General features: G+C 37.7%; 3 protein-coding genes and 1 long non-coding RNA gene across 4 annotated transcripts; 1 reads left to right on the top strand and 3 right to left on the bottom strand.

Annotated features, from left to right (window-relative positions):
* Positions 1-325: 325 nt before the first annotated feature.
* On the bottom strand, positions 326-3,282 carry LOC137001176 (uncharacterized). The gene is made up of 2 exons (XM_067359542.1): positions 1,421-3,282; positions 326-1,301 (listed from the first exon to the last, which is right to left on the bottom strand). Exons 1-2 carry the CDS (start codon positions 2,488-2,490, stop codon positions 326-328), a joined length of 2,046 nt encoding a protein of 681 aa, XP_067215643.1. The 5' UTR covers positions 2,491-3,282.
* Positions 3,283-3,484: 202 nt separating this feature from the next.
* Positions 3,485-9,082, bottom strand: LOC137001171 (uncharacterized). The gene is made up of 5 exons (XM_067359533.1): positions 8,519-9,082; positions 8,333-8,395; positions 8,037-8,240; positions 7,478-7,799; positions 3,485-7,201 (listed from the first exon to the last, which is right to left on the bottom strand). Exons 1-5 carry the CDS (start codon positions 9,065-9,067, stop codon positions 6,960-6,962), a joined length of 1,380 nt encoding a protein of 459 aa, XP_067215634.1. The 5' UTR covers positions 9,068-9,082; the 3' UTR covers positions 3,485-6,959.
* Positions 9,083-11,042: 1,960 nt separating this feature from the next.
* On the top strand, positions 11,043-12,051 carry LOC137001177 (uncharacterized). Its single transcript, XR_010891294.1, has 3 exons — positions 11,043-11,151; positions 11,266-11,373; positions 11,559-12,051. It is a non-coding gene; the product is annotated as an uncharacterized lncRNA (long non-coding RNA).
* A 4,403-nt stretch (positions 12,052-16,454) lies between these two features.
* On the bottom strand, positions 16,455-20,748 carry LOC137001065 (nucleolar protein 58-like). The gene is made up of 2 exons (XM_067359050.1): positions 20,137-20,748; positions 16,455-16,505 (listed from the first exon to the last, which is right to left on the bottom strand). Exons 1-2 carry the CDS (start codon positions 20,746-20,748, stop codon positions 16,455-16,457), a joined length of 663 nt encoding a protein of 220 aa, XP_067215151.1.
* Positions 20,749-21,003: the final 255 nt, after the last annotated feature.

The following is a 21,003-nucleotide window of genomic DNA, read 5'->3' on the forward strand; positions in this document are numbered from 1 at the left end:
TTTACATCAAAGTACATTAAATACGATGACGGTTCCGATGGGTCGTAGGATGGCATGTATTTGTTGTTGGCGGCGGCGTATCGGTTGGAGCATTGGCTGAGACCGCCGCGTATACCGCGCTCGACAAACAGTACCATATCGATGTCCGTGAGCAACTCGAATTTTACACGCGTGTACTTCATCATAGCGTCCCACGTGTATCCCGGTAGAGTGTAGTAATGAGCGGGATCTAAACCGTAACTTTTAATACACATGTTTCGGAAATTTTCGAAAATATCCGCCAACAAAAGAACGTCTGTTTTCAAATACAAATCGCTGTATTGACCTAGATCTTCGATCGAAAAAGTTTGCCAGACGTTTGTCGCGTGCGCGTAATTGCTCTCGGATACCGTTTCTCCGGTGAGCGAGCTGTAAAACGATTCGCGCGATGGTAGGTTTGTGTCCCGGAGCTTGTCGACGCTGTCGACGTACTCGTAGGGAAACACGCCTTTCCGAGTAAGCAGATTGAAATTTTCCGCGGATAAATGTTTGAATTCCGATTGTGAAATTTTAATTCATCTACAGTTAAATAAGATGCCAATTTGTCGAGACTCGTACTGAGAAATCTGATCGAATCGATGAATCGTAATTTGATGCAAATTTTGGAATTTTGATTCTCGGTATCTTTAACATTTTTTGTAAATGAAATGTAACGTTCTTTCGTCAGCGGTAACAATTCGACGTAGCCTTCGAAAGCATTGGCAACGTCTTTGATTATAAAATGCGCGTCGTAACCGGATAAATTGTGAAATATCACCGGGATAACGTCGGAGTCTATGTAATTTAGATTGCACGACGAGTGCGCGGCACCGCGGTAACGCCCGGTCAGATGACAATGATCGCGCACCCGCGTGTCATACGCTGTTAAGGGTTTCTCGCACACGTGACACGTTACGGCGCTACGGAATTCCTCCGATTCCTCCCGCGTAAGATCCGCCATGGGGACGACGGTGGTGCGGATCGCTTTCACGCGGTGCGTCAAATCGTGCAGTTCGTTGACGAACCACGCTGTGCAATCCTCACCGCGATATAACTTAAAACTAGAGAGTAAATTATCGTAAGCGCAACTTACATAATATCCTATGCTAAAGGCTCTGTGATGTTGGTAGGCGTAAGTAGTACCATCCTGATCCTCCTTTTTCTCGAGATCGGCGTACACTACAAACGGAACCCGCTCCTTCCGATTGTAATTCCAGAACGTCAGCCACTTGTCCTCGCTGGGGAGAACGACGGCGCAGTCGTTCATTTTCCCGCAGTCGACGCTGTGGACTGACAACTTCTCCCGTGTATAAAAGTAGTGTAGATACCTGTAATAATTTATTTGATTAAAACTATAAAAAAAAAGAATATTGATTTATTTTATACGCATCTTTTTACTTACCGATCGCAAATGTACTTTTTATTTGCGTGCTTGCTCAGTTGTGAGCTCACCAACCGCGACAAGTTTTTGATGCACACAAAGTGTGCATCGTTGTTTTTACACACGTAGAGCAGGTTGACGTGCTTCTCCTTTTTGTCATCGGCGAGCCGCAGAGGGACGATTTTTGAGTCTTCGGTGGTGAAGACGTTGATGGAGATGGTGTTGAGTTTCTCAAATTTTGTTATTTGCGGAAGCGTCATGGGGAACTCGATATCGCACAGGTTGAGCACCGTCGAGTAATGTGGGTATTCGATTGTTCTGTCTAAATTTTTTTTCGCAGGATACAAGGCTGCTACCACCGCCCACGCAAAGCACGCATTATCGTTTGATTTAACATTGACCACCGCCCTTTTTAGCATAATTTGCCACGGTAACTCGATGTGGCATCCCGCGTGTAGAGGATTGAACTTGTTCACATTGACGGTGAGATTCAGGATACGCGACAACGCCCATCCGCTATCGCGTTCCTGAAACTCCTCCAGAGCCGCCAGAATATCATCCTCCACGTGCCGCGTGTACCACTCGTTGAGATCGGATGTGGGAAACAACTCGCAATTTTTGGTGGCGATGGTCTTCACGGCAGTCTTGTCGCCCGCGACGAATTCCCCGTTGAACGCGGTGTTAATCTTGACGCTGTTGTGTTCCGCCATGACGCCCTGGATCCGCTCGATAACCGTATTTTTTACATTTTCAAAAAATTTACGAGGATCTATATAGTTTTGATTGATAATCGCACCGGTCAGCACACGGTTCCTAAACGCCGTCTCGATCTCCTTCCACGTGTAGCCCTTCTTCTCGTATCCACCGTATCCGGCACCGACGGGCACGAAACGCTCGTGTAGAGCGTCCCTCACACCCTCCAGACGCACAATTTGTGCCACCAGAGAGTTGACTACTCCGGTGCGTTGCCTCTTGCGACATTGTTCTTTGAGAGAATCGAGGTACTCGTTGCACTCGTAGTCCCATGGAAGGAACTTTCCCGTCGTTTTGATATTCGCTGCTCGTACGGTAAGATCGCGCTCCTTCTCCATTTTGAACAACTGTGATTAGTCGTTTTTTTTCTCACTCACTTTATATATACTCGTTTGTTGCACACGACACCAACTATAAGCATAACGATGATGCATTCCGACAACATGGCGCTGTCTACAATTTGTATAAACAATCCTTATCTTTTCTCTTCCGGGAATTATTGTAATATGATATCCCCACCACTCCGAATTTACCCCCTCTCCTCCAAACATGATGACGCAATTTAAACAGGCGCTCTACTTTGATGCGCGCGTTGTAGGATAAGTCGGTATAGCGGATAAGATGGCACGGAAAAATAATAAAAAATTTTAATTACAGTTGAAATAATATTTATTAATATGTATTGTTACAACTCCGCAAAGACCTGAGTCACCAGTTCACAATCAATTATATTATTCTTATCGAATAAATCGCTTTTGCGAATCGCCACGTGATCGGGGTCCTTCGCATTCCTCGCGATTTCTGAAAAGTGTGCGAACTTGACATCAACTGTACCGGTGATGTTGTTCAACGAATGATTGATACAGTCTACGCAATATTCAAGTGCAAACATGTTACACACGGTTCGGTTTGACATGATTAAACATAATGCTGATGTTGCCAGGCGCATTACTTTTAGGTTGTTCATTTTTCCAAAACTTAACGTGCAGTGTCCAACAGTCGGAGACGGTGCTTCGTCCGCATCATTCTTAAAGAAGCTGGCGATGATGCTCCGTTGATTCATGAGTTCTTTCCATACGTCGTATGATAGACGTAGCTCCTTGCCATGGTTGTCACCGAGAGCGATTTCCACACGGCTCGGCGTTGAGACGTTGATTCCGATGTCGAGATATTTGTAACTGGTTTTTGTCAACGGGTATCTTCTAACCAAGATCCTAGATGATTCTTTTTCCATCTTTGACATATTACTTTTTTGTTTTCTGTGAAAAAATAAATTGTTAGTTTAAAAGTATAACAATTAAGTTTAAAGATGTAGCTAAAGAAACGACATACTCGTTGGGTAATTGCAGCTTCTTCGCACTCTGCTGTTCGTTGATCTGATTATTCACGGTTGACATGGTGCAAAACATCGTTGCTAGTAAACGTCACAGCGAACTAGTGATTTTCTCAATGATTTCGAACGACTGATGGTTCCTATTCTTTTTTACTTGCTTTATATACCCGCTTATTGCATACAAAATTGATTAAAAATATCGATGGCTCATATTTGTATTAACAATCCTTATCTTTTCTGGGAATCCTTATCTCGCGATGTCTACAATTTGTATTAACAATCATTATCACACCCTCTAAGAAACGGCGCTCAAATGCTGCCTCTTTGTTCTAAAATACAGCGATGACGCAATCCGTAAATTTGCACGAACCTGCATACTATAAACATAATGATTCTGACAACATGGCGCTCTACTTTGATGTGTAGAAAAAAAAACCTGCACCAATAAACAGTTCTCTTTCCAATAAACAATCCTTATCTTTTCCGGGAATCCTTATCTCGCGATGTCTACAATTTGTATTAACAATCCTTATCTTCCGGGAATTATTGTAATCTGATACCCCTACCACTCCACATTTACCCCCTCTCCTCCAAAAACGATGACGTTATTACCCCCTCCACTGTTATCCGATACCCCTCTTCCCCTCTTCACCCGCGCACCCCCTCAGATCCATGAGTTAGAATCATCATTGCTATACTACTTAATTGAACATTTAAATTTTATTAGAATCACGTATGTAATATTAAGTGCTTTTAATGTATGTAAATTTAAATGTCTAATTTTATTTCTTTATCTATAAAAAGTATATAAATATAGTATATAAAGTATATAAATTATTATTACATCCCGTATTCTTTATACATGGATAAGTATTTTGATCTTGAATAGTAATCATAACTAAAAAATAAAATTATAAATATGTTATAAAAAACTTTTTATTTAACAACTTTTATTTAAAATATGAATAAGATAAAAACTTTATATATTACCTTCAGGTTCATTTGAATTATTTTCAAAAGTAGTATTATGTAAATAATCAATAGTTTGATCCATATTTTCAACATCAGCATTTGAAACTAAAAATAAATATATATATTACTTCCTCTGTGCATGCGCGCGCGTGTGTGTGTGTTCTTTACGAAATTAAGTAGCAAAATTTCTTTTTGCCACAGTTTTAAAAATATATATAGACCGTATGGTTTCTATAGTATGTTAAAATTGAAACTTCAAGCAAATTTAGAAATAACAAAGCTCTAAGGTAAAAGTCACAAATATATATATATATATAAATTTAACCAAGGCAAATAAAATCCAAAATACAATATTTTAATAGATCTTCCGTACCCTCTTAAAGACTTGTAGACTAGATAAAAAGTTATCGAAGTGAAATTGTTTTAAAAACTTGATGTATCAAGAAAATTTGTGTCTTGTGCACAGCATTCAGTTTCATACAAAAATTAATTTTCTACGAAGCTCAACGCACTATCATCCGTGTTCGGCTCTCATTTGCCCCGGTTTAATTTGAACCTTTAAGCTATAAAGTGTTTTTTAAATTTTTTACCGAGATATCAAGATTATTTTTAAAAAATCTTAATATCAGGTTTAGTTTCAAAGTCGTGTATTCAGCCAAAAAACAGAAAATTTATAAAAAAAGCGTTTTGTAATATGTTGTTATAGTATTTGTGTTAAACTTTTACTTAAAAAAAATTTTTATTGAGCTGCAGAATTGCACTCAAAAGTGCAGAAAATAGACGACAAAATAAAAACACTGATAAAATATATAGTTTTCTTTATTAATATATTTTCTTTATTGAATAAATTCTAAGAAAGATACAGGCTGCATTGCAGACAAAGAGTAACCCAACTCCATATTAATATAGAAAAGTATATTTTTCCTAGGTATTTCCTAGGTATTTCTATTTTTTTTGTCTATTTTCAACACTCTGCAGTTACATAAAAAAAAATTTTTTTCTCGAATAATTTAACAAGTATCATAAACTACAATATTTTTCCTACAAAACGCGCGTTTTTTTCAATATTCCTACGATTTTTTGCAACCGTGTCACACAACTTTGAAACTAAACCTGCATTTTTAAAAAAATAATGTTAATATTCGCCAAAAAATTATCATAGAAAAACAATTTTTTTTAAATTTGAAACTTCAAGTTTTAACTGTAACGTATTATTAGTGGTTTTTAAAAATATATTATATTTCCAGTTCTAAACAAGAAAATTGTATTTGTCACAAGTGTTTCCATTTTTTTGTTTACCTCCTGTATATAGTTAAAGCTGAAAGCAAATGGTATTAAAAAAAACTTGTATATAACAAATTATTTAACAGAACTATTTTGAAATAAACTTTCTATTTTTAAATATGTTATCGGCCAATGTTTGAAAAATTATTACAAAATTAGCTGATGTTAACTCATCGACATCTCCTTCTTTATATAAGTCAGCACAAATCTCTATTTCATTATCATCATCTAAAAAATTCAACATAATTAATATATATAAATTATTGTAGAACAAACAAACAATGAAATAGTACAAAGAAATAATAGTACAACCAAGAAGGTAATAATTCTATAAAAATAATTGAAAACACAATTGTTTTTATCCAGAACTTTGTTCTTGAAGAAATTAATTTTGAAAAAAAATTGGAAAATTTGGGGATGATATACTTTTTTCAAATTAGAAGAACCTAATGTAATTTAATATAATTTTCTTACAATCTTATACCATATATTATCAAATTTATTTCGATGGAATTTACTTTGTGGATATAAAATAATTTTTTACATACTAAAAATTTAAGTTTATATAATATATTAAAGTTTGTTTTATGTACAATTTCTTTAGTGAATTATTTTAAATTTTACAAAATTAAACGTTATACTTTTTTATATTTATGTATTAACCATCACTGTGTGAAGACGAATTATATAGGTGACACATTACATTAATTAAAGATCATTTTCAGCAAGAACTCGAATAATTGATGTCGAGTCAACATAAAAAACATATAATGTCGATGAGTTCGACATCAGTAAAACATCGATTTAATGGGTTATTTTTTTAAGTTGAGAGAGAGAGAGAGAGAGAGAGAGAGAGAGAGAGAGAGAGAGAGAGAGAGAGAGAGAGAGAGAGATATGCAATAATTAAAATTTGAATTAATTTAAAAAAAAATGTCAGTCACTTTTCTTAAAAGCAAAGCCTTACATAAAAAAAGAATTATTTATACATTTTTATATATTTTTTTCTTTATGAAGAATTACCTTTTCAAATTTTTTGTATTATCAGTTATGAAATATCTTGTAAATAATGACATAACAATATTTTAAATTTAAAATCTACATTTTGCATTCAATTTGTATGTATAACATTTTTAAAGAAATTGTACATAAAAAATAACAAAATGTGTATTTTAACAATAACGTCATAATATATAATAAAATATACAAAAAAAATAATAATTATATTTGTAAACACTTACCTATCAATAATGCTATTTTATGTTGTTTACGTAAATTTTCCTTACTAAATAACTGCAAAAATTCTTCCAATGAATAGATACCACGGGATAAATAATATTGCGCTTTTTCAATTTTTTTGTTTTTATACTCGTTAAATGAATTACGATCCCTTGTTAATTGTAGACCATTTACTAAACGATTATAATTAATTTCTTGATCCATAATTAATTTAGAAAGATTATCTGCAAAAATAAATTATTTTGTTAATACACATAAAAATTATTTCAATGCATATGACGTTACATAAAGAAATTTTTATTTTATTGTTTAAAAAATTAATTTAAAATTTTTTTTTACATTTTTATAATTAATTTCTAAATCATTAACTAAACAAAAATAAAGTTCTCCAGTTTTATATTGTATAGCAATAAGCTTAAAGAAAGAATATCAAATTTTATAAAAGATTTTTATAAATATAATTTTTCGTATATGTTTTAAAATACTACATAAAATTATACCTAAAAATGTCCAAAAATTTGGATGAACCGTATGCATTTTTTTCAACATAATACTATGGAACGATTCCACAAGATTATTAGTCCTAATTGGGCATCCATATACACTTGTTTTTTTCGATATTGGAAGCCATGTATTTCTCATATATTTCATAAAGAGCAATATATTAGGGTAATTATCAGATTCTTTATCCGCAATTGTCTGCATGAGGTTTAAGCCTTCTGCAAACATTTCTGATGGTGTTAATGCTAATGTCATTGCCATGGATACTATTTTACGTGGTGCTTTTAAAAGTCCTAATCGTTTCCACTTTTTTAGAACAGCCTACCAAAGTAAACATAAAATATATAATTAATAAAATGTAAATAATAAAATATATAATAATATATTTCATAAGTGTTTAAATGTTTTTTAAATAATTTATTAATATATATAACTATTTTTTGCAATTTTTTTACATATATAAATGACTATATTTATAAAATACTATATAAATATTAGAAATAAATAATATAAGTAATCTCACCTGATAGTTTTGTTAATAATAAATATTTGACATACTTGACAGTAATGAAACCAACAGCCTCGTAGAGATGCATGGGGAAATTGTTCATGGACAGCGTTCATCGATGCTTTTTCATAATCCATCATTATGAAACGCAAATTACATTGTAGACCAGGTGCCAGTTTTATAATTTCTTTCCATATGGATTTGTAAACTAATTGTGTTCTGGCTTCACACAAAATAAATACTACTGCAATACCCTAAAAAGAAAATGAGAAAACATTTTTAAAAGAGTATATATGAAATAAAAGTATATGGAATTAATAATCATTTGTCATCAAAATCAAAATACCTTATCCATGTACCGCACATGTATTGAAAATAGTTGTGCAAAGTTTGGTGCTCTAGGTACAACCTAAAATAATATATATTTATATATGATTATAACAATATTTCAATTATAATTATCTACAAATAATATTCCAAAAAAGTAATACTCTTTAATCACAAATATAAAATGCTAGTGATTAATACTTACAGAAAATGTACCATCAATAAAAACTTCAGAACATTTCTCTAATATTTTTAGAAGCTTATCAGTGGTAAATATGTAGGAATATTTGTTATCTTCAGATATAACACAGCCTTTATAAATATTTTTTGTAGGTTCATAACCTTGAAGCAAATTGTCAAGTTCATACACATTCGAAGGTAATGAAGGACGCATTTTGATTTTTTCTTTTGATAACTGATTTCTCATAGCATTATATGAAATAAAAGCTGCAGCTTTTGGATTTTTTCGAGAAACAGTATCAAATATTTCTTTGTTTGTTATAGTGATTTCTTTACACATTTGAATCATTTCTTGTTTAAGATTTAAGATATCAACTATGTAAGGCTCCCTTGGATGATTATGTTCATTTTTAATAACATATTTTTCTTCTGCTTTTATTAATAAGCCACTACATAGCGCAGTACGTCTTTCTGCGCAACGGTATATGTTATTACATCTTTTATCAATATTGTACGTATATCCTTCATATATATACAAATAACTACCTTTTCTTTTTCCAGATATTATTTCCATTTTTGTATTGTAAATATAAAAAATGTACTGTAAATAAAAAAAAATATAAATATATATAAAATGTTTTCTGCTACATTTATTTTTTCAAAATATATATTTTTTTAGTAATAACAATGACGTTCAAGATTTTTACATGTTTTTATTCTATTGAATTTTTCTGGCCCATTTCTGTTTACAATTTTATTAAATCAATGAAATGTTTATATATAAGTTGCATTCCGTAATCCACTGCCAGTACTTCGAAGATCTACAGTTCACGTTATGTATTATAGATTTTCAGTACTGGCACTAAATTACGGAACACAGCCATATAATGTATATACAATAACCTTTAATTGATTTAATAAAAGTACTTGTAGACAAAAACAGAAGAAAAAAAACTCAAGAGAACAAAAAAATGTAAAAATCTTGATGCTATTGTATAATTAAAACATTTGTATAATATTAAAATTAAGACATATAATACCGTAATCTAGAAATCTAAGCACTTAGGAAACGATATTTCTGTTTTTCTCTTTCTTCTTCAAAAATTATATTAGCCTCTGCAATCTAAGGGTTAGTATATGAACGTATACGAAGTACGAAGACGTCCGTTCCCGACAACTGCAGGCGACCAACGACTTCTGTTTTAGGGCTTCCGAAATTCACTGTCACTGGAAATCTATATTTTATATATATTGTAGATTTTTAATGACTTTCAGAACGCAACCTAAGGTATTTCCATGAAGTCAGCTATCGTATGTACTAACAATTTCAATAATTTGGAAGACGCTATTTGACTGTTAGTCGTTTGCTAATTTTTGTATGTTTCTTTATTTCTTTTGTTAGCATATTTTTTTTTTTTTGGTAAAAAATTGAAATTAAAATTTTGACAAATATAATCGCCATTGTTTGGACTTTTATTTCGTAATTTCATGAATATTGCGGTTAAAATGTTTGCTAGTTGTTTGCTAAATCCGTGTATACAAGTATTATATTTTTATTTTACCGATAAATTGTACAATATATTTTATTTATTAATAATTTGTAAATTTATCTAGTAGCTTTAGTCTTAGTTACTTTTCGGCGGCTTAATGCATCGTTCTTGTTTGTGCAAGCAAAATCATGTAAAAGCAGGTAAAAACATGATGAATTTCCGTTTCCTGAGTACAAATTAGTAAAAATTTACAAAAGTCAGTGAAGTTGGGTATTCTAAGAAGTTTACGATTAAATTTTTTTGTCCCATCATATTAAATACAGTCATTATGAATATGTTTGACACATAAGTATATATACAAAATACATATTTAATCTATATCTATATAACACCTTAAAGAGAGAGAGAATACATTTCTTGTGCTTACCGAACAATATTGCTAACATTGATAATACATACAATATTATGGTCAATATTGATCGTAGTAATCAGTTTGAAAGATTCGTCAAAATTCTTGATAAAAAGTAGTTCGACTCGACACAATTAATTTTAAACGGCTGCGACGGTTACGTCCTAGACGTGACCCCGGATATTATGTTTTATTTATTAAAGAAAATATATTAATGAAAACGGTAATTGAAAGGATGGTTCTGAATGATCAAATAATATCGACACTGGCTTTACGTGATTTTTAACAAACTGTCTTTATGTAGAAATATTACAACTGTGCGAAAAACGACTAAGTTTCGATTCGACTAATTCGGCCCGACTGTCTCTCTATACTTTCGATTGTGCGACTGTTCTGGTTGATTCGGCGATAGAGAGTGCCTTCTCGTTCTTGTGTTATCTATCAGGTCGACTCGCAAGAAGATTCTCGATCATTTTATCGGTTACAATTTAACAAGAGGAGAATATATGGAGCGGGAGCGCGCCCGCGCAGAATCGATTATATCGTGGAGCTGCTATCGATGCTCTGGCTGCCGTCTGCTGGCGCCAACTATCGGTAGTAATCGGTTGCAACTTACAGTTCGGCCGTCCTGGCGCTGGACTTCGTCCCGAAGTTCTTTATTGCGTCATTGTTGCGCAATTTATTGCTTGTGTAAAATAGTGAACAAAAGTGAAATATTTCGTTGTAGCCGATTCGACATTTATCTTTCACAAATCTTCGGTAAGTTTTTTTTTTATCACATATGCTCTAATATTTCTATCCTAAAACGTACATTATTAATACTTCTTATAATTAATGATTAACCTAATAATAAAATTTTTTTTTTTTCCGTAGATCAACTCTCGACTATTGATTCATCGGGAGGACTACATCGGATCCAGGGCTTTAGCCGATCGCATGACAGGATCGTATTGAGCGGCTTCGCTGTCACGTTAAAACCCGGTATGTCCTGCACCACATATCGATTATTTCCTAGAATCTTTTTTATTGTGTATGGCCCTACAAATTTCGGGCGCAATTTTGCGCTCTCACCCGGAGTAGCTTTTGTCTTTCTAATCATCACGTAGTCGCCTACGTTATATACAGTTGCTTTCTTTAACTTCGCATCACGGTATTTTTTATTGTAGGCTCGTATCGCGTCTGTTGCGTTTCGCGCCGCCTGTCGTGACGCGTCTCGGTCATTCTCCAGGTCCGTATCCTGTCCAACCAGGGCCTTGGTGAAATGAGCAAACTCGTGATCGGCATGACTGCGCTGCTCGAAACCAAAAAGCAGCTTCGACGGGCTCGACTTCGTGACTGCGTGGTATGTATTGTTAATGACGTATTGTAAAGTGTTTAGACTGTTCTTCCATTCGTTCGGCGAGTTAATCATTTTAGTGAGCGACGATTTAATAAATCTGTTAACACGCTCGACCATCCCGTTAGCCCACGGGGCCGCTACTGAGACTTTTCTGTGCTTAATTTTAAATTTCTCTATTATATCGGCAAATTCTTTCGAGGTAAAGGCCGTACCTCTATCGGACACTATTTCTTTCGGCCTTCCGAACGTCGCGAAAAGATTTTCTAAATTAACAATGACTTCTCTAGACGTCGTGGACCGCGTCGGAACCAACCAGCAAAACCTAGTGAACGCATCCACTATTACCAGAATATGTTTATATTTGTCGGCAGTTTCCTGTAATGGTCCGAAATGGTCGAGATGCAGTATCTCGAACGGCGCTGACGCTGAGGGATAGAGACTTGTCTCTCCCTCGAATCGCGTGACGGAATCGTTTGCCATTACGCAGGTGAGGCAATTTTCTATATAATTATTAATTTTCCTTCGCATAGAGGGAAACCAGAAATTTTGACTGACGCCCTTTATCGTTTTTTCCAGCCCGCAGTGGGCCATATCGTCGTGATGTGCACGTATCACGCTGATTTCCATCGCCTCAGGTACGACAAAATATAAGTTTCCATTTATTTTATAATACAGCAAACCGTCATTAAGCTCGAATTTATCATTATCGGCAATTTCTAATTCTTCGCATATTTTTTTTATTTTAGCGTCTGAGAGCTGACGGAATTCGAGCTCCCTTTCTAGCGGCAGTTCATGCACGTACGCTGCGCATCGGCTGAGTGCATCTACATGCGCCATTCGTGTACCCGGCCGGTGTGATACTCGGAAACTATAGTTCTGTAAGGTAAGAGTCCACCGTGCTATTCTCGGGTTCAAATTCGCTTTTGAGACAGCATGTACTAGCGCATTGCAATTGGTAACGACAATGAACGATAATCCATATAAGTAGAGATGAAATCTCTCAATCGACCTCACTATCGCCAACATCTCGAGCTCAAAACTATGGTAATTTTTTTCAGCGTTATTTGTCGCCTGGCTGAAAAACGCTATTGGACACCAAGTCCCGCTCTTCTGCTTCTGCAGTAATATAGCGCCTAGGCCGTGACTGCTCGCATCCGTATGCAGTTCGGTCTCCAGGGCTGGATTATACAACGCGAGAATTGGTGACGAGGTGAGTTCTTTTTTTAATATCTCGAAAGCCCTAATGCAATTTTCGTCGAATGAAAATTTTACATCCTTCTTCAACAAGTTATATAACGGCTTAGCCTTCAAAGCAAAATCTTTTATAAATTTCCGGAAATAACTTGCTAATCCTAAAAATCTCTGCACACCATGCACGTTAGATGGTGTTCTATAATTTCTTACCGACTCGGTATGTCTCGGACTCAACGTCATCCCTTTTTCCGAAATTATATACCCCAAAAATTCTATCTCTTTTTTGAGGAACAAACATTTACTAAAATTCAATTCAAATCTGTAACTTTTTAAGGTCATCAATACCTCGGCCAAGACGTCTAAATTTTCTCGCACTGACCTCGACGGAATCAACACGTCATCGATATAGACGATCACCTTATCGGCGCGTATGAGCGGATTCAATATCTGTATGATCCGTTTCTGGAATTCGGCTGGCGCTTCCGAATAGCCAAAAGGTAAGCGCACATATTCGAATTGTCCGTCGGGTGTAGCGAAAGCAAAATAACGCGTCGACTCGGCATGCACCTTGATCTGATGGAACCCATCCTTGAGATCAAGTAGCGTGAATATCGACATTCCACTCAAGCGCGACAAACAGTCCTCGATTAATGGAAAAGGATATTTTTGCTTAACGACTCGACAATTTAACGGCCTCAAATCAACGCAGAGTCTAATTTCACCGTTTTTCTTTTTCACAGGTATTACCCTGGCGCAATACGGCGATACGCTATTTTTTATGATGCCACGCTCGAGGAGGTCATCAGTTATTTTGCGTATCTGTATGCGTTCCGCATACGCGAAACGTCGCGGCGCATACGCGTAGATGGAGTCATCCTTCAAATGAACCCTCACCTCATAATCGTCATCGACAGGTACGATTTTCTTTTCTTCTATTCTATTTAATAAGTTAAGCAATTCGTCTCTTGTTTCTACATCTAGGTTACTAATATCTATTTCAAAATCTCTTTTCAGATTAACGACATTCTCATTATTTACGCATAACGGCAGTTGTTCGAATAATCTAACAGTGCTCGTGAAATCTGCTGACTCACGGCTTCGTCTAATCAAGGTGAGTTTTTGTTTGTCGAGAAACTCTCTTCCTAATATTATGTCTCCGACGAACGGTTCGTTTAATATATACAAGTCGACTTCGTACTTTTTTCCGCCAAGTTCGCTCAATGTGATTTCTGTTTGTACGAATCCCTGTACATTTAATCTTTCTCGATTGAGTGTAACGAAATTTTTATTCGACAATTTAAAATTTTCAACAAACGGCTTGATTTTTTCAGAATAAATCTTTTTATCGACAAACGAGACTGGACTTCCGGTATCGACTAACGCCCGAATTTTACATTCTTTTCCGCAGATACTCGAGATTTCTGCAAATGGTTCGGTGATTTCCAAGTTTCCACCCGCGGCAACGGAAACGCAAGCTACCACCTCTTCTTCCTCCTCATCGACGGCAACGGCGGCTGCTACCGTGGCCCTTGAAGACCGCTGAGCCGTCGGCGGATTCCCGCCGTTTTTCTCCTTTACCTTAGGGCAGTCAAACTGACGGTGCCCCTTCGACTTACAGTAGAAACACGTAAGTTCACCGCGACAGTCCTTATGTGAATGTCCTTTTTTACCACAGTTTCTACACGCGGTAGTATGTACTGATCTCACCGCGCTCGCGACTGCCGTGGATTTTCTGTCGGACTCAAAATTTCCTTCCGCGATTGTTCGCATCCTCGCGAGAAATCTGTCTATCGAGGTATCACTTATTGAGAGGGCTATAGCCCTTAGCGAACCATGCGATATACCGCCTATCAGCATGTGAATCGCGTCACTCGTCGGCAAATTTAGACTCTTCATCATCGCGAGCTTCGCGATCGCGTACTGATCAAAGGATTCTTTTCCCGGAATCCATTTTCGCGCCTCTAATTTCTGCATAATCTTATAGTACGGCACTTGTTTTTTAAATATTTTCATTAAGACTGATTTCAACGCCTGCCACGACTCAATCGTTTCACCCGTCTGGAATTCATACCACTGGCGGGCAAACTTTACGAGTTTACTGGACGCGGTCAGCAACGTTATCCCGTCGGACGCGCCGTGGATTTCCGCCACCTTGTCTACTCGATTCGACCACACTTCGACATTTTCGTCGTCACTCCCGCCAAATTCCGGTATTTGCGAGGCCAACCAGCTTACCGCGTTTCCGGCCGGTAAGGCGCTCGCATTCGACATTAATCGACTCTGTCCGTTATTAGAATAATGACTATGGTTCGATCGTACATTACCGGACGATGATCTCTGCAGAGTTACCAGCCCGCTCGGACCTGCTGTCCCTGCATCCTGGGCGGTCGGTGCACTCGCTTCCTGTGGCGCCAACCTCTGCAACACCTGGAGCAAGATCTGCTGCTGTTGCTGCATCATCATCGACATCTCGGTGATAGCATGGCAGAGAGCTCCCGAACTTGGTGGATCTGCATCGGTGGCTCGACTTGAGGACGACTCTGCTGGGTCATGCATCAGACCCGTCTCTCTCGGCATCTCCAACGTCCTCTCGGTATGGCTCGTCCTCTCCAGGTAAGTCAGAATCTGATCTACCAATAAATCGCGGTCGTTTGAGACCGGTAATTGGTATCTTTTCGCTTCTCTCTGGAGCTGTTCTAACGAAGCCTTTTCTAGGTCTTCTCTGTCCATCATGGACCTGGTTTTCGGCATTCTAAAGCTCAACGCGGCTTTGAAAAATCCGTTGATCGACCCGCCACGCTCCGACGGCAACTTTTGCCTTTTTCGACTCGACGCGGATTACTTCCGCCCGCACACTGCTTCTACTCGGCACGACAAGAGTTTTTGTCACTTTTTCGACTCGGCGCGGACTTATTCAGTCCGAAAAATGTTCAAATAAATGTTCTATTACGACAAAGTTCGTGTACTTTATTCGACTCGACTCCGACTCAAAGGGCCTGCAATCCCTTCCGACACGACACGGCAATTTTCGACTTTTCCGACACGGGTTAAATAGGCCCGTTATCCCACTTCTGAGCTGAAAGATTCGTCAAAATTCTTGATAAAAAGTAGTTCGACTCGACACAATTAATTTTAAACGGCTGCGACGGTTACGTCCTAGACGTGACCCCGGATATTATGTTTTATTTATTAAAGAAAATATATTAATGAAAACGGTAATTGAAAGGATGGTTCTGAATGATCAAATAATATCGACACTGGCTTTACGTGATTTTTAACAAACTGTCTTTATGTAGAAATATTACAACTGTGCGAAAAACGACTAAGTTTCGATTCGACTAATTCGGCCCGACTGTCTCTCTATACTTTCGATTGTGCGACTGTTCTGGTTGATTCGGCGATAGAGAGTGCCTTCTCGTTCTTGTGTTATCTATCAGGTCGACTCGCAAGAAGATTCTCGATCATTTTATCGGTTACAATTTAACAAGAGGAAAATATATGGAGCGGGAGCGCGCCCGCGCAGAATCGATTATATCGTGGAGCTGCTATCGATGCTCTGGCTGCCGTCTGCTGGCGCCAACTATCGGTAGTAATCGGTTGCAACTTACAAGTTCCCACTTTAATTTTGAAAGAATAGAGATGTTATGTTAATAATGGCTTAGTTTACACTGATTGTTTAGTACGCGTACCAAATACTAAATTTGCTTCTCCGATAGGTATAAATCGTTTAGTGTAAAATTTACACCAATCAAAGAAGCTGATTTAGTACTTGGTCCGCGTACTAAGTATGTTTTCCAGCAAAGGACACAAGTTGACACAAATCGACACAAGTATCACTCTGTCTTTGTTCGATATTCAATGAGCAATAGAGAGAATAATACTTTTGTGTCGCTTGTGTCTCTTGGTGAAAAACTACCTAAATAATCGGTGTAAACTAAGCCAATCACTTTCTTAGTATTTGTACTATCATAAAACTGTTCATAATGACTAGGGTGCGGATGTTTGTGCACGATCCCGTGTCGCGCGCAGAGAACCGCTGCGTGCGAGTGAGTCGAGTATTTGCTCGATTTTACTTCGACTCACTCGCACGCAGCGACGCAGCAACCCTTCGACTCACTCGCACGCAGCGGTTCTCTGCGCGCGACACGGAATCGTGCACGTACATCCGCGCCCTAATAATGACTGTATTTAATATAATGGGCACAAAAAATTTGCATCGTAAACTTCCGATACCCAACTTCACTGATTTTTGTGAATTTTTACTAATTTGTACTCAGGAGACAGAAATTCATCATGTTTTTACCTGCTTTTACATGATTTTGCTTGCACAAACAAGAACGATGCATTAAGCCGCCTAAAAGTAACTAGAACTAAAGTTACTAGATAAATTTATAAGTTATTAATAAATATAATATTGTACAATTTATCGATAAAATAAAAATATAATACTTGTGTACACGGATTTAGCAAACAACCAGTACATTTTAACCGCAATATTCATAAAATCACAAAATAAAAATTTAAACAATGGCGATTATACTTGGTGGTTAAACTTGATTTTAATTTCAATTTTTTGCCAAAAATAATAAATATGCAAACAAAATAAAAAAACATACAAAAATCAGTAAATAACTAGCAGTTGAATAGCGTTTTCCAAATTATTGAAAATTATTGAATTATTAAAAATTATTGAATTATTGTTAGTAGTATAGATAGATAGATAGATAATTTTATTTGTTCCCCTTAAGGTTACAATTTACATCTCTTTTCCTCTGCTTAATCCTACTTCTTATTCTAACTTATCCTATTCTCTTAATCTAACTTATCCTATTTTTCTGTCACATGAGTGCTATGTCTCTTCAGAACTCACACTCACCCGACATTTCCTCTATTCTCTTTACACACACACACCGTCCCTATGCTATGGGGACTTCCGTTTCCTCTTGCTTTTTATTTCTCATGCTCTACCCCTCTCTATCACGTCCCCCCCCCCTCTCTCTCTCTCTCTCTCTCTCTCTCTCTCTCTCTCTCTCTCTCTCTCTCTCTCTCTCTCTCTCTCTCTCTCTCTCTCTCTCTCTCTCTCTCTCTCTCTCTCTCTCTCTCTCTCTCTCTCTCTCTCTCTCTCTCTCTCTCTCTCTCTCTCTCTCTCTCTCTCTCTCTCTCTCTCTCTCTCTCTCTCTCTCCTCCTCTTCTCCCTCTCTCTCTCCCTCATTCTCTCACTCATTCATTCCCTCTTCTCCTCCCCCTCTATCCTTCTCTCTTCCTCCCTTCTCTTCCTTCTACCTCTCTCCTCCTCCACCTCTTTCATCCACCATTCCCCCTCTCCTTCTCCTCCTAGCACCTCTCTTACTACCTCTTGCCAGATTCCCTCTTCCCGACTTCACTCCCTACATTCCTGCCACACATGTTCCCATGTCTCCTCCCCCCACCTACATATCCTGCACACTCTCTTCTCCTCTTCCAACCAATACTTCCCTTCACATACCTTATTTCCCAGTCTAAACCTTGCCACCCTCCTACACCTACTTTCCCCCCATCCCTTTTTTAAATATCCTGGTATTCCTTCTTCCCTAATCTCCTTATACCATCTGTTATACTTCGAATCTCTTATCCTTTGCTCTCTTTCCTTTTTCTGCCTCTCCTTAACTTTCCTGATCATCTCTCCAAACCACATTTCCTTTTCGTCTCTCCTTTTTTCAATCTTTTCCATCCCCATTCCTCTTTCCTCAAAAAACTTTCCCCTTTCCCTTTCCCATGTTGACTCCCCCCTTCCCCTCCTCGCCCTTTCCTTTATCTCTTCCCAGCACCTCTTCGCCAACTCACCACCCTTTCCTTCTTCTAGCCTTTTTTCATATCCCCATGCCTTTATCCCTGCCCTTCCTCTCAATTTCTCTCTCTTCAGTTCCTCTCTTATCATATATCCTGGTGTCTGCTATTATCTACTCCCTATCTACTCCCAATATCCATCTTAAATACCTTTCTTCCAGCCTTTTCATCCCTTCCTTTTCCTCCCATCCCCATATTTCCACCCCGTATGCCATCACCGTCCAAACTAACCTATCAAACAACCATAATCTCCTCCCCAATTCTTTCCAAACCTTCTCTTTCCTATCCCCCATACTTGTCCCATTACTGCCGCTGCCCTTTTTACTCTGTCCCTTACCTGTGCTTCCTGTTTTCCATTGCTCTGCATTACATACCCTAGATACTTTATCTCTTTCACCTCTTCCATTTTTCTCCCCTTCCACCTCCAATCTTTCTTTTTCACCCTTCCCCCCCCTTTCCTAAATCTTACTATCTTTGTCTTGTCTGGATTTAGTTCCATCTTTTTTCTATCTAAATAACTCTCCAGTCTACTTATTATGCTTCTCATCTCATCCTCTCCTTCTGCTAATAAAACCATGTCATCCGCATATGCCAGCGTATATATCCTTTTCCCTCCTACCTTTACTCCCCCCCATTTAACCTTTCCCATCTCTTCCTCTATATCCGCTAGTAACAGATTAAATAGCAAAGGACTTAAGGGGCACCCCTGTCTCACCCTCTCGCTGTCCAAAATTCTTCCCCCAAATCCTCTCCCACCCTCACTCTACTTATTGTCTCTCCTAACATCTCCTCTACCCTTTCTATCAATCCGTTCCTAATCCCCCTCTCTTTCATTGTTTCTAACAACACCCCCCTGTCCACCGAATCAAACGCCGCAAGTCCACAAATAATGCCACCATTTTTCCTCCTCTTTTCCCCACTTGCCTATTTATCAAATAATTTAGTACATATATGTTGTCAATCGTTCCCATCCCTTTCCTGAACCCCGTTTGATTCGGTGGTAAAATTCCTTTCCCCTCCACCTCCTCCCTTAATCTTTCCATAAGCACCATCATATACACCTTGTATAGCGTTGGCATCAATGTTATCCCTCTGTAATCTTCCACCACCTTTCCTGCGCCTCTTTTTATTATCGGCACCACTATTCCTTCCTTCCATCCTTCTGGCCATCCCTCCCCTTTCCATATCCTATTACAATATCCCCCTATCCATTCCTCCATTTCCTCCCCGCCATATTTCCACGCCTCCCCTGTAATCCCATCTATCCCTGCCGCTTTTCCATCCTTTAAATTTCTTATTGCCTCCTTTATTTCCCCCTTGCTTATTCCTTCCTCCTCTTCCCCCTTTCTCCTCCCTTTTCCCTCATTCTCTTTTACCACCCTTACCTCTACTCCCCCCATTATCCTCATGAAGTACTCCTTCCACTCCTTTATCTCAATTTCTCCCTGTATTCCCCTTCTTTTCTTTCTTTCTCTATTTACTATTTCCCATACTTCCTTCTCTCTTCTAGCTCCCGTCGCTTTCTTTTCCCACCTGTCATTCTCTTCTTTCTTTTTTCGCCTGCATAATTCCTTATACTCCAATTTACTTTTCTTATATCTCTCCTCCTCCCCTGTTCCCTTTCTCCATCTCCTCATCTCTCCTCTCACCTCCCTCTTCTTCTCTTCACATTCTTTATCCCACCACCCCCCTTTTCCTTCTTCTTCCTTATCATGTTCTATCTCCGTTTCTTTTATTGCCAATTTCAATCTCCTTTCCAGTTCCTCCCATTCCTTCTCCATATCCTCTTTTCCTAATTCTATTTTTCCCAGTTTCCGCCTAAATATTCTTTTCCCTTCCTCATCCCATCTTCCCCTCCCAACTTTCCTTTCCTTTTTAGCTCCACCCTTTTTTCCTCCCTCTCCTCTTATTCTCACTTTCACCGGTTGATGATCTGAGTCTATTTCATCCCCTATTTCCATTTTCTCTATCCTCTCCCTCACTTCCTCATTCCCCATCACATAGTCTATAACCGTGTTGCCTTTCCCTCCTGTAAATGTATAATCCCCCTTTTCATCTCCCTCTATATTTCCATTAAACAGGCTCCATCCCTTTTCTTCTACAAATTCTATTAATATCTTTCCTTCCTTATTTACTTTTCCGTCCTTTGATTTCCTCTTTCCCCTTTCCCACTCCTTATCCTCCTCCTCTATTCCCACACGTCCCCCCTCCCTTCCTGTTCTTGCATTGAAATCCCCCCCTATAATCGTTTT

Source organism: Linepithema humile, chromosome 7 (genome assembly GCF_040581485.1).
Source record: "Linepithema humile isolate Giens D197 chromosome 7, Lhum_UNIL_v1.0, whole genome shotgun sequence".
Classification (NCBI taxonomy): domain Eukaryota; kingdom Metazoa; phylum Arthropoda; class Insecta; order Hymenoptera; family Formicidae; genus Linepithema; species Linepithema humile.

Excerpts from the sequence above, each read along its gene's own strand:
- LOC137001171 (XM_067359533.1), bottom strand. The coding sequence starts at position 9,067 with ATGGAAATAATATCTGGAAAAAGAAAAGGTAGTTATTTGTATATATAT. Across the intron at positions 8,241-8,332 it reads ATGTGCGGTACATGGATAAG|GGTATTGCAGTAGTATTTAT; the intron begins GTATTTTGATTT and ends TTTTCTTTTTAG. Across the intron at positions 7,202-7,477 it reads AAATTTTTGGACATTTTTAG|ATAATCTTTCTAAATTAATT; the intron begins GTATAATTTTAT and ends TTATTTTTGCAG.
- LOC137001065 (XM_067359050.1), bottom strand. The coding sequence starts at position 20,748 with ATGGGGAATGAGGAAGTGAGGGAGAGGATAGAGAAAATGGAAATAGGG. Across the intron at positions 16,506-20,136 it reads GGATAATGGGGGGAGTAGAG|TTGGCGCCAGCAGACGGCAG; the intron begins GTAAGGGTGGTA and ends TACTACCGATAG.
- LOC137001176 (XM_067359542.1), bottom strand. The coding sequence starts at position 2,490 with ATGGAGAAGGAGCGCGATCTTACCGTACGAGCAGCGAATATCAAAACG. Across the intron at positions 1,302-1,420 it reads AAAAAGTACATTTGCGATCG|CGTCGACTGCGGGAAAATGA; the intron begins GTAAGTAAAAAG and ends GTCAGTCCACAG.